General features: G+C 33.1%; 1 protein-coding gene across 5 annotated transcripts in view; it reads left to right on the top strand.

The window, feature by feature from the left end:
- LOC114325088 (guanine nucleotide-releasing factor 2) overlaps positions 1-14,198 on the top strand; it is a 199,781-nt gene that overhangs the window by 165,595 nt on the left and 19,988 nt on the right. For all 5 annotated transcript variants that reach the window (XM_050650950.1, XM_050650949.1, XM_050650947.1 and 2 more), the window contains 3 exons: positions 463-631; positions 5,031-5,390; positions 10,532-10,810. In XM_050650950.1, coding sequence (XP_050506907.1) covers positions 463-631; positions 5,031-5,390; positions 10,532-10,810 — 808 coding nt within the window. The remainder of the gene's footprint in view (positions 1-462; positions 632-5,030; positions 5,391-10,531; positions 10,811-14,198) is intronic.

Here is a 14,198-nt window from a genome sequence, read left to right as displayed (position 1 = left end):
TTTACACTTTTGTTGTTTCTAAAAACTCACTTACTCAAGTTTTGTCTCACTAATATACAGTGCGTCACACACTTTTATGTACATAAGGTATATTGCTAAACCAAGTTTTATTGTAGCTAAACTAAGTTGTAGTGGCACATCCGAAATAAAGTCGTTAAAACGTATAGTATGTATATTGTATTTTAAACCAATTTTTTATTTACTGAAAAGTAAAAAAACCTAGAAAGACAAAATAGCATTTAAAAACCATTGACTATCATTTTAGTTCAGGTTCAGGGCCGTATCTACTCTAATTAAACTAGAATATTTTTTAACACAAAATTACGAAGAATAAGAATATCCACTTTAATTATTGAGCAGTGTATATAGTATATAGGTATACTCTTTTTGATTTTCTCTAAAATAATCTATAGACTGGATCGCATCTTATCTTAAAATAACTTCATGTGTTGATTCTTTTAGTTTTCATGTATCAAGAGGCATTTTTAACTACCTACAGAACGTTCATATCACCCAATGACCTCATAACTAAACTTATCAGGAGATACAACATTTTCTACTATCAACAGGATAAGAAACCTCGATCTAGGGAAGCTTTTGCTTTGATCGTACGAGTCGTCAGCGATCTTACGTAAGTATTTGAGTATATACATTGAAGGTTTATTAATAATTTATGCCTGGTTGCACCAACAGATCTTAAGCTTAAGACGTGCTTTAAGCCCAGCTTACGAAACGTACACGTTGGGCCATTGAGTCTTAGATCAATTTTCCACAAGCTTGCCACAATGGATTGCCACGTGCCAACGTGAGATAAGAATCGAAAATTATGGTGCAAGTAAGTGAGACTTAAAGCGGCCTTATCTATAAGCTGAGTTGGGTAAAGCTGAAGCTTAAGATTCGTTGATGCAACCAGGCATACATGTATGAGCTGAGTGTTAGTAGCAGTTGTATATTTGCATGACATTTTAAAAACTTGATTTTGGATTTACTTAAGATCAAAACCCAAACTTAAATACACACACCGGCAAAATTAGCCGAACACCTTAAAAATGGGACATGTTTGATGTCTCAAATTTCCTAAACCTGTTGTCCGATTTGAGTAATTCTTTTAGTATCTTATAGCCTTAATATTTAAGAATATCGGTGTAATAATATTGTTGCTAGACAGGTAAATGTCATTTTATACCGGGTGTAACAATCATACTGTGTTTTTTTCTTAAAGTTCGGAACACCCTGTGGAATATTCTAGCATATATAAAATATTGAAATTAAAACTCAATTATAGCCTTAGGCTTTCTTAACATTCTCTTTTTTGATTCATTTGCTTATGTTGGAAAATAAAAAAGTTATGTGCTTTAACAACTAGCCATATTTTTCATCAATAAATCGTCGTAGTAGGGGAGGAAAGTCTGCTAAATTTGCAGTTTCTCGAGCGTTATGGGGACCTATTGGATTGTGAAGAGTGGGTGCTAAAACCAAAAAAGTTAAGTTTTCCATAAAGTGTGGGACACTCCATTTTTTAATTTAATTTTCCATTTCCACCAATCGTTTTTTCGATTATAGCGCTATCTATCCATAATTGGAAAAAATGTTGCGAATAAAAGTTGCTTATTTTTACGTCAAGAATCCAAATCTGCAATAAAAATTGGGGGCTCCAGAGTTTCTCGCATTACCTCTTCAGAATAAGCGTTAAATAATAGAGGTGATAGTATGCAGCCTTGCCTTAACATTTCTGCTGTTATACAGGGTGTTACATTGGGAAACGGAAATACTTAAATGGTGAATTGAGGTCACTGAGGCGGTTCTAGATATACTACATTTATTGCCTCACCGTTGTTTATAGCCGAGTTACAGGGTGTTTTATCGATTTTGTCCATTTCTTTCTGGGCCCATAACTTTAGAACCACCCTGTAGATTTTTTGGATATTTGGTACACATATGTGTTATTTAGAACCCAAACCATCCAACTACTAATAATAAGAAAAATCCAGGTCCGGACTAAAAAAATTATAAATTCATTGTGACCTTGAAACAACAACCTGTATATTAAAATTTTCAAAATTCGTTTGCATATTTGAAAAGAGCAGAAAAAACCAAGTTTAACTATTCGCTTCAATTTTTGGCCAGACAATTTAATTAATTTAATTTTGAAATTTTAATAAGATTTTTAAGAACTCTGAGATTAAAAAGCAGGTATTATTAACTTTTACGTAATCACAAGAAAAATCCAGGTTCGGATTTACAAAAAACATAAAGTAATTTTGACCAAATTTGACCTTGAAACAACACCATGTATATTGTAATTTTTGAAAATCCGTTTGCACATTTAAGAAGAGCACAAAAACTGAGTTTATAGGTTCGCTCAGTGGCGGTTTCTCCATAAGTGCACATGTGCACGTGAACCCCCAAAATTATTTTCACGCCCAGCATTCATATAATATGTAAAATTTATCATTCTATAAATAACATTTTTATCTAACTATACAGTAATTGAAATTCGAAATAACAGATCCAAGGAGTTTATAACTATATTTTTATTCTATTTCAAAGGAGAAACTTCACGGATGCGAGGCCTTAGACAGAACCCCTCGTTCACCGCTCACGGTGGTTCCTATCCCAATGACTTTTCATACGGCAAAATACAACTCACCACCTGCCCCGCTACCCGCTATAGCCCACAAGTTTAGATGGCCACAAGAGCACAAGTTGGATGTGATCTTATGGTGTTTTTAACGTGCACGATGCACGGCACACGTATTTTATGTTTAAATTTTGCTTTCGTGAAGTTCGAATTTCGGAACAATATTATTAAGAATGGGGGGATTTGTGGATGGAAATGTTAGCGTGGAATATTTAAAATCAATTAAATTTTCTTCATTATATTTAGAAGAAAAATTAAAAATGCCGAAACCAAATTTGTTAATTAAGAATGTACCAAAGTGCAAAGGTCGGGATTATAAATGATTATTTAAAATGGAGATTTGTGTAAAAACTTACAAATTGTGTAGGTGTGAAGTACATATTTGGAGAAGAGGAAGCATAACGAATAAAATAAAAGATACGATTTTAACTATCCGGCGCAGTCCACTTAACTAAATTTTTGATTAAAAATAATTTACAAGACGATTTTTCTGAAATAATTTGAATTCTTCAATTACTTGTTACGATGCCAGTGACAACTGCAGAAACAGAACGATGTCTCTCTGCATTGAAACGTATCAAAACTTTCCTTAGAATAGCTATGGGCCAGGATCGATTAACTGCACTCGCAATGTTTTCAATTAAAAAAAAATGATTCAAGAAATTTCAAATTTTACTGAATTTGTTTGTGAATAATTTATCTAAAAAAAGGCGACTGATTTTCGTTACAAAACTTGATTGTAACATTGACACACTAAATTATAATTTTAAGTCAATAAAATACATTATTTATTGTAATTTTTAATAAGGTCCTTTGATTTTTACAATTTGACGACACTCAAAAAATTTTACCTACGGAAATTGGGTCTCAAGGTCTTTTTATATCTTAATATTATGTGTGCACCCCCAATATTTTACACCAGGCGCCGCCACTGGGTTCGCTTTAATTTTTTGCGCAGCAATTCTAATGACATTAATTTTGAAATTAAATGTATTGAAATTTTTATAATATGAAATTAAAGAGCAGGTTTTAAAGCACTTCTAGTAGTAAATCATTAAAGTTAGTGAATAAATACTCATTTTAAAAATAATCAATAATCATTTACTACATTGGAACGACCCACTTACCAATCACAAGAAAAATCCAGTTCCGGACTAACAAAAAAACATAAAGTAATTTTGACCATGAAACAACACCCTGTATATTGAAATTTTCAAAATCCGTTTGAATATTTGAAAAGAGCACAAAAACAAAGTTTAACGGCTCGTTTCTTTTTGCATAGACAATTTAATGACATTACTTTTGAAATATATCGAAATTTTTGATAGATTTCTGAGTTCTTAAAAAATTTCGAGATAATTTCAAAATTAGAGTCATTAATGCCTGGTTGCACCAACAGATCTTAAGCTCCAGCTTAGCTAAGCTCTACTTATAGATATTGCCTCCCTTAAGTATCACTTACGTTGCACCATAATTTTAGATTCTTACGTTATTATCAATTATATCTATTATTATATTATGGTATTCTTATTATAATATATTATAATTATATTATATTAATTCTTATGATATTCTCGACTTAAGCTTAAGATCTGTTGGTGCAACCGGGCATAAATTGCCTGCGCCAAAAATGGAAAAGAAACATTAAATTTAGTTTTTTTGTGCTCTTTTCAAATGTACATACGGACTTTAAAAATTTCAATATACAGGGTGTTGTTTCAAGGTCACAATTACTTTATATTATTTTGTTAATCCGAACCTGGATTTTTCTTGTGATTACTAAATGGGTCCTTCCAATGTAATAAATAATTATAGATTATTGTTAAAATAAGTATTTGTTCATTAATTTTAATAATTTATTAGTAAAAGTTAATAATACCTGCTTATTACTTTAGAGCTCTTAAAATATTTATTCAAATTCATTTTTATGAAAAATTCAAAATTGAAGTCATTAAATTGTCTGACCAAAAATTGAAGCGAATAGTTAAACTTGGATTTTTCTGCTCTTTTCAAATATGCAAACGAATTTTGAAAATTTTAATATACAGGGTGTTGTTTTAAGGTCACAATTAATTTATAATTAATTTTTAGTCTGGACCTGGATTTTTCTTGTGATTCGTAGTTGGATGGTTTGGGTTCTAAATGAGACATATGTGTACCAACTATCAAAAAAATATACAAGGTGGTTCTAAAGTTATGGGTTCACAAAGAAATGGTAAAATCGATAAATTATCCTGTTATAAACAACGGTGAGGCAATAAATGTAGTATATCTAGAACCGCCTCAGTGACCTCTATTGACCATTCAAGTATTCCGTTTCCCAATGAAACACCATGTATAATCACTTCTATAAAAATATAGTACTACATTAATTGTTTCTATTTCTTAGGAGTCTTGATCTAGCCGAAGATCTCCAACAGAAGCTGATGAACTTCGTACAACAACTGATATCGTGCGGAGAATTGACGTTAGCGAAGGCTTTGAGGGTGAAGCACCTTCAAAGGCACGAAGCCAAACAGCAATACATGAAGTACACCAATGTCGTCACTTCGTTGTCCCTGCACAACAGGAATTCGATGCTCCTGGATTTTAAATCAGAGCAGATCGCGGAGCAAATGACGCTGCTTGATGCGGAATTATTTATGAAGATTGAAATACCTGAAGTATTAATTTGGGCCCAAGAACAGAACGAAGAAAGGAGTCCAAATCTTACGAGATTTACGGAGCATTTCAACAAGATGTCCTATTGGTAAGTTAAATTCATCCATTATCCCTTTAATTTATTACGGTATATAATGATATACAGTCGAACCCGCTTATTAGAGTACCGGTTATAGGAATATCCCGGTTTATGGAATATAAATTCCAGGTCCCGAAACGTTTCCATTTACCCTTTAATAAATTTATCCGTTTATTGGAATATGGTTTAGTAAAATAATACCGCATAATAGAATAATTTTTTCAGGTCAACGAATAAATTTTTATGTACAATTTCTTAAAAATTTATATTTTGCCTGGTATAATGGTTTGTCGCTGTTTTGCTGCTGCTGTTTTGTATATTACGGTTCGTCAGGTACCTAATAAACACTTTATTGCTGTGTTATGAGTAAACGCTGCTTTCCCACAGAACATTTAATCATTCGCCGACAAGGTCATAAAATAATTTCATTTGTCTACAAATTTCTATAGGTACATAATACCACACATACTTGGCTGTTTTTAGAAACAGCATTTTTCTATAAGATTATTTATGTATTACCAATAGTTGATCGTTTGTTCGGAAGTCTTCTAAAACCCAATTCCAATTTATTTTCTAATCGATTCGTAATTATTTTTGTAAATAGATTATAAATTTTTATTGACATAAAAAGACCTAAAACCATATGCATATACATATTGACATAGTACCTATGTACTATTATAACGTATATTCGGTATGCTTATTTCAGCTAGACACCAATGATCGGTTATTAGAATATCCAAAAAACAATAAAATCCTTTGTATATATTTAAAATCCCTAAAAAGGGACACATCACAAAACTAGTTTTCGATTGGTTGACCAATCATCATCAGTGCTTACGTGAAATTTACAAGCTAACCACCAAGATATATTTTTACAAAAATATGTGGGTCAAAGCCCTTTACAAGTGATCCATCAAGGAAACATCGGTTAAAAATGCTAACTTAAGCATGGAAGTGACAATGTCACTTGCTGCCATACTGTCACTATGTGAACAAGTCAAACCACAGCTCAGATGTTACCTGGGGCGTATTAATAAAATATTTCTAACATCCATGCTTAAGATAGCATTTTTAACCGATGTTCCTTGATGGATCTCTTGTAAAGGCTTTGACCCACATATTTTTGTAAAAATATATCTTGGTGGTTAGCATGTAAATTTCACGTAAGCACTGATGATGATTGGTCAACCAATCGAAAACTAGTTCTGTGATGTAGCCCTTTTTAGGGATTTTCAATATATACCTTTTATAAAGGATTTTATTGTTTTTTGTATTACATGGTATACAGCCAACTACAGGAAAACTTTTTCCTTGTGGATTATTATTAGAATATCCAGCTTATAAGAATATTTTTGCTTGGCACGAGGCTATTCCAATAAGCGGGTTCGACTATATCGAATATCCCGTTCAAAAGTGTATTAACTCAAAAAAATTTCATGTTTGTGTTTATCTCGCTAACAAAATGCATTATGCATCATCTTTTTTCTCAAAAACTGTAATATCGCTATCTTAAAAAAATTTCAGTAGATGGAGCGAACCATATGATAAACCCAGTGGCGCACCTAGAATTTTCCTGGGGGGGGGGGGCGAAAATTTTTTTATGCTACCACTATTTTGAGTCCTTAACATTTGGGTTTTAGTTTAATTCAAAGTACAGTCAAACCTGCCATATCCGGATCAATGTGGCGACAGACCGATCCGGATATGAAAAATCCGGATATCAAGACCACTACTTCTTTTACAGTCTCTGAAACGTTTTCTCCTTCATACATTCCAGTAATCAACGCCGTCAATAACTTTCGTCGATAGACACGTTTTATAGATTATATAATACATTATTTCGCCATCTTTTAGTTCTTCTTTTAGTGCGTTGTCCAACAGCAGGACTGCCTTTCTCAGTAGATTTCGGTAGATCCGGACGGCGCAGAACCGTCCGGATATGGGGAGGTCCGGATATGACAGGTCCGGATATGGCAGGTTGTACTGTACTAAAGATAGCAGCGCCAAAGATTCAGGTATTTATAACTAAATATAAGGAAAAATATTCATTTAAATCCTAAAATTTATAATAAAATGCAAACCCGCCGTTCCTTTAGAGTCGAATGGTTTAATACCTATTCTTCATTTATTTGAATGTCCTGATGGATAAACATTAAAGCTAAACCGTTTAGTTTCTCTTAGCTAGTACAATTTCTTAAATCAATCTTTAGTAGTTTCAGCGATGAAAATGACCTTTCACATGTACAGATTGTTACAGGTAAGGTGGCCATTATTAGCAATAAATTATAAACCAGAAGAAATAAGTTCTTGTTACTGATATCAAGAGCTTCAAGATCATTTTTTTGGTGTCGGTTTAAGTTTGAAATCTTTTAGAAATAGTTTCCAAAGTATAATTTCTCCTTTTATGTTTGTGTCATTAAGTCCATAAAAATCTATTAGACTTTATGGTTTTAAAATCTCTTTGTGTGCCACAAACCTATCATTTATGGATTTTATAATTTCATCAAAATAGGGGATAAAAACCAAGTTTCTGTAATATTCTTCTGGCGTTGAGGCTGGTATGGTTCAAGTGGAAATCGGTGGGACTGCGTATTTTATCAATGAAATTAGATATGTCTAAGATACTCCAGAAGCCGCTAACGATAAAATGTTTTAACATCGCATTAATCATTGTAAATTAGTCGACGGATATTAGTACAGTGAAAATAATAAGACGAGAACTGGACGATAATGATTATAAAGAATAAATTTAAAGTTTTTTCTACTTTAATGACAAAAAAGCAAGCTCATTAGCAGAACCCAATTCAAAATTATTTTGCACATCATATTTAAAACATTATTTGGTTGTAAAATCTCATTTTTGTTGGCAAAAAAATATATTAATCTGTCTGGACTAACTTACAGTTCTGTTTATCTTAAGAGGGATATGTTACTATCAACATTCACGCAGTGTTGCCAAACTGAATTTTGTTATTTTGGGTGTAAATTTTCCTACCGATCTCCGAGGGTACAATGCATTATTTCTCTTTGTTTGATATATTACTCTCCTTGGAAGAGATATATTAATACCAAATTCATTGCAAACAGCTGATATTTGCCCAAAAATATTGGTAAAAGTTTCATATGGGTATTGTCTTAACTGTTCTAATGATTCTTTCATTTTGTCTGTAGATACAACAGCTAAACGGAGGTCTAGATTTTCTGTTTGAAGATACTAAGCAATAAAGTGAGTTGAAACACCGAGTTGACCACAAAGAGACTCAAAAGAATATCAGATTTGCAAATTGCAACCGACTCCAATGCTTTAATGATGACATTTAGTAAGGAAATTAATTCATGTACTTGAGTCATGTCTTTGAATCCATCTTATAGCACACAATCTTTTTAATTTTTTTATTTTCGGCATCTGATCTAACTGATCAATTTGATTTTCTAAAACGTTATGCCGCTTGGGATAGTTAAAAAAATTGTAAGTGGCTTATACGGTTCCCATACAATTTTGAATTCCTGCTACAGAACTTCCTTGAGAAATCGCAAGAGTAAAACTATGAGAACAACAATATACATATATAACTTTGGGAAACTCAGCAACATTTTTCGCACTTTAATTATATTGACCAATTATATTAGTCCTGATTGCTGGACACTTGTCAAGGCCATAGCCCAAAAAAAATTATAAAAAGAAATAAAGTAATATTGAGGTTATTTTATTAAAAGGTAAACAGTTGTATGTAGTGAATAAAATTAATTATTAAAATGCAGTATTGCAAGCAAAATACAATTAATTAAATTTACTTTTATATAATAATTGCATATCATATCAATATTGTGGAGCAACAAATAATTTTTCTTCTTCAATGACAGTAGGTATGAAATATACGTCAATTTGACAATTTCAATTGACAATATGATTTATTTAAAAAGAATGTGTGTGTACTTTGTACGCACGTAAGAAGTTATACTTCTATTATAATATAATCTAACTTCATATTATGATTTCAACGAAATCAATATACCTATCTACTTTAAACAGTTTTTTTTGTATTGTATTTAAATATTAAACTAATTTTAGAAAAAACAAAAAGAATACCAAAAATTAAAAAAAAAAAGGATATGACTTTGTCAGGATTCGAACAGTGGATCTCTCGCCCCCTAGGCGAATGCTCCACCGATCACCTACCACCGCTTTTGTATTCAGTCGATCATTTCTTGGACATAATTACAATCACGGTGACAGATACATTAATTGAAAATAAACATTTTCAATAATACTTATAAGGAGGAAGACAAATCCACAGACATAAAAATTATAATAAATATATTTACTAAAAACACTAATAATAAATACATTCTTTTCACGCACACCTTATTTGCTCTACATAACTTAAAAGATGTAGCGACTAATAAAGGACTAATACCATACTGTCTGTGTGCGCATGCGCCAGGGAATGTTAAAATTCACCCTCGTGCCTAAAGAAGTATAACTTCAAAAAGTTGCAAGATTTCTCCGCTATTCACGCACGATCTTTTCTCGTATCCCCTCCAAGTACTTGCACACGGCGAATAGAGTAAATAGTATGGGCTAGTGCAATAGGGCTTTTCATTCACAGTCATTTGTTTCGAGCTTCTGTCATATTTCGTATAATCCGTGTATATTAATATTATACACAGATTATACAACATAATATGACAGAAACTCGAAACAAATGACCATCGAGGAAAAGCCCTATTGCTGTGGTTTTAGTTACCGATTGTATGTGTGAAAGAAAAGATACATTGGGTGCGCCACTGGATAAACAAATATTTATTTAAAATACTTAAACATAATTTAAATAAATATAAATCTGCAGTTTTTAATTTTTGGTAAAAAAGGGTAGTTTTCACCCCTTAAAAACAAAAACGACGCATAACTTTTGAAGAGTAAGAGTAAGCTAACCTAAGCTTGCAAATCTAACTTGTAAAATTTCATTAAAATCGGTGCGGTTCTTTAGAATTTTGAGGTTTTACAATATGATATTTTGAAAGAATGGACTAATATACCTACCAAGGTAAAAGGCCAAATATTGCGCTTTCATTGGTGATCGGGTACTAAAATTAAAACGGGCGTTCAATTACTATTTTTATTTATATTTTTAATGGTTTTCTAGGGCACGAACAAAAATATTAACTGCCGAAGGAAAAGACACCAGAGAAAAATATTTTTCTAAGTTCATCAAAATCATGAAGCACCTGAGGAAAATAAACAACTTCAATTCATATCTGGCGCTTTTATCCGCCCTGGATTCTGCCCCCGTCAGAAGACTGGAGTGGCAGAAGCAAGTCCAAGAAGGACTGAAGGAGTATTGCGCCCTCATCGACAGCTCTTCCAGTTTCCGGGCTTACAGAATGGCCCTAGCCGAGACTCAACCCCCGTGTATACCTTATATGTAAGTAGTGGTAATATTACGGTAAGAGTAGATAATTGGTAATTGTATACAATTACCAGAGTCGACAGTAACTTTAAGAAATTATTTTCAATTATCTACTTTTACCAGTAATTGTATACAATTACCAAGGACCAGCGGTAAAAGTATAAAATGATGAAATAAAAACAATAAATTTCAACAACTATTAAAAAAGTGTGATTTTTATCGAACTGCATTAAAAATAAGACATTTTATTTAACCTGTATAATTGAGTTTTTTGCCTGAATTATTTGTTGTGACATGGCAAAAGACAAACTCTCATGGCACCTGGAATTACACAACTTTCAATTTTTTTACATTTACACTTATCTCTTTTGCATTTACTTTTGAAAGCACATCACTGATAGCCTTGCCCACCCGACAAAGACATTTTTCTAACATACTCGCGCCATAAAATGTTTAGTTTTCGAACCATGTCTAGAGAAAGAATGAGTCTTTGCAGATGGTAAATTGATTTCTGCTATACAACTGTGGCAGTCGCCCTTCTCTATTGCCCGATTCGTATAACTCATTTTAAACACTCATAATAACAGCCAAAATGAATCCAGAACGAATCGCATTAGAAGCATTCACTGATGGTTGCTCAGGTTGTTCTGGATCTTGTTCTATTAGAAGCTCATTTGGTTCATCCTTTTCTGCTTCTTCACGTTCTTTAAAATCAGGACCAGACTGGGTTTGTTCTATTTGTTCTACCAACTCTTCCAAATCTTCTTCAGTCAAAATAGTTTCTAGAGCATCTTATGGCAGTGATGAAGTTTTCAAACCAATTTTGTCAGCAACCTCAAACATAGCTTCCTTCATACTGACTGCACTTGATGCCAGAATGGTAAGCTCGGTTCTTGGCGAATTGGACAAATTGAAGACCCTCTGACCACTTGTTTGTTTGGTTGCTTTCCAACGAGGAACTCAGCAAATTTTTGATATCTTAATTCGCACGTTCAACAGATTTTTGACTTGACTGACTGTGTCTTGGCTTGCCCTGTACTATCTTTCCACATGGAGCACAGTTCTTCTATAATTCTGTGGTAGAATTCTCGTCCACTGTCGCTTTGAAGAATGCTAGCAGCTCCAAAGGCACACAATATGTGAAGAAGAATTAAGAACTAATGCAACTTCTTCTGCACTTTTAGTTTTTAACGGCCGTAATTGTACAAACTTTGTTAAGTGATCTGGGTAGACAAAAATGAATTTCAGTTCATTATCTGCTTGGGATTACATATCTATCAAATCTATTACCAGAGAACGGTAGTTCTCGCCAGTGGCGCACACCCACACTCCCCTACATTGAATTGAAAATTGTGCCAACTTCAATCTTAAAGTTCAGGAAAAGACTCACCCATTCATATGTCAACCATCCATTTTGGTCCAAGGGTGTGGATTTTACGGCCCTTCCTATTTAGGGCCTGTTTTTCGTTCTCGTCCCCAAAACTCCCAAAAACTTCGAAAATTGAAGTCCCACGTTTGCGTCTTCTAATAGTACTGATCATGACCTTTCCAAATTTCCAACGCATGTCTAATTTTGAAAATCGGTTATACCATTCAAAAGTTACCGAGCTCAGAAATATGTTTCAATTTCTATTTAAAAAGGGGAAAATGTTTGTGGATATGTATGTATGTGACTGGAAAAGTTAAACCGATCTGAATTTTTTTCTGTTTGAAGAGGGGGTCAGGGACGATTCAGAACCGGTGTAGTTTGTGACTTTTGACCACCCATAAGCCAGCTATAGGACTTGGTAGGTACAAAACGGCATATTTCTTGGGGGTATATATTTTCGGTTCAAGAAGAAACAGGAGAACCGCAAATACACCAAATCAATAGTGTTGAGTTAAGCTTTCAGATGGTGTTTAAGCCGTCAGGATCAGACATACACACGGCTCATTATCGCCGAAAAACTGAAAAACTAAACTTTGAAAATTTTGGTTTTTCGACAATTACTCAAAATTTCAACCTACGAATTGCGCCAATAATTGAGCGTTTGTAGAAGGACTCTAGACGAATCTGACGGTGTTTACCTTATATCCGGAAAAATTCGAATTTTTAAGTTATAGGCTTGATAAGTACGATCAAATCTATTTGCTATGGGAAAAACGGTTTTTCAAGCTCAATAATTCCTGTAATAGCTTCAGTTATCATACTTGACCTTAGATGCATCAGATACTACTTGTCAATATGTTTCAAACTCATGTTTAGTGATCAAAATCGGTTAAGCCGTTTAGAAGTTATTAAGCTACAAAAGTATAATAAAATTAACGATTATTCCCGAAATGGTTTATGTAGTTGTAGTGGTTACGACGCTAAATTTGATCTGGCAACGGGCAATTCGAGTTCATTAACCGGCCATCCCAATATTTTTTTTCAATCTATTTCGAATAGAAAAAAAATCTAGTGTACATTCGATGGACACTAGATCATTTGGGAGATAATGCGACAAAGGCGACCATTTATAAGTTACTCTTTTGTGGCGCGTTTTACTTCAAATTTAGCAAATACTATGGAAAAATCTTTTAAAATAAAACTAAAATTTTATTTTGCATCAAAATGAAAATACATTTTCGCGCCACGTAATATTCATATCAGATCTTTTGTAGCTGGAATATTGTATGCGCCACTCATTTTTACGGCGTTTAGCGGTTTTTTTTATTCTTGCATCAGGAGTTTTTCAAAGTTATTTATAAATTAAATGTATAAAGTTGAATGCATTGACATCTACTATTCATTTCCTTTGACACTACAGATTTAAATACTAATGTCCAGTTGCACTAACAAATACACGATTGATTTATTTATTTGGATTGCCCGTTTATTTTAATATACAAGGTGTCCCAAAAGTAGTGGAACGGTCGAATATCTCGCGAACGAAACATCGGATCGAAAAACTGAAAAATACGTGTTAATCATTTTCAAAAATCTATCCAATGACATCAAACACCAACCCCCACTACACCCCCTGGGAGTGGGGTGGGGGTAACTTTAAAATATTAAATGGAAACCCCCAGTTTTTCTTGCAGGTTTTAATTCTTTACGTAAAAGTTAGCAACTTTTATTCAAGATATTTTTTCGAACTGTGGATAGATCGCGCTATAATTGGGAAAAACGATTTATCCTGATACCATAGGTAAATTATAGAAACGGTCTAGTATCTCACGAAGTGCACTTCCAAATGAGAAACTAAAAAACAAATTTTTAATTTTTTTCGAAAACCTTTCGAATAACATCAAACGTGACCTCCAACCCACCCCCTGGAGGTGGGGTGGGGGGTAACTTTAAAATATTAAATAGCAACCCCCACTTTTTATTACAGATTCGGATTTGTCATGAAAAACTAAGCAAAATTTATTCGAAACATTT

Source organism: Diabrotica virgifera, chromosome 5, assembly GCF_917563875.1.
Source record: "Diabrotica virgifera virgifera chromosome 5, PGI_DIABVI_V3a".
Lineage (NCBI taxonomy): Eukaryota > Metazoa > Arthropoda > Insecta > Coleoptera > Chrysomelidae > Diabrotica > Diabrotica virgifera.
This window is presented reverse-complemented; position numbering and strand designations above follow the sequence as displayed.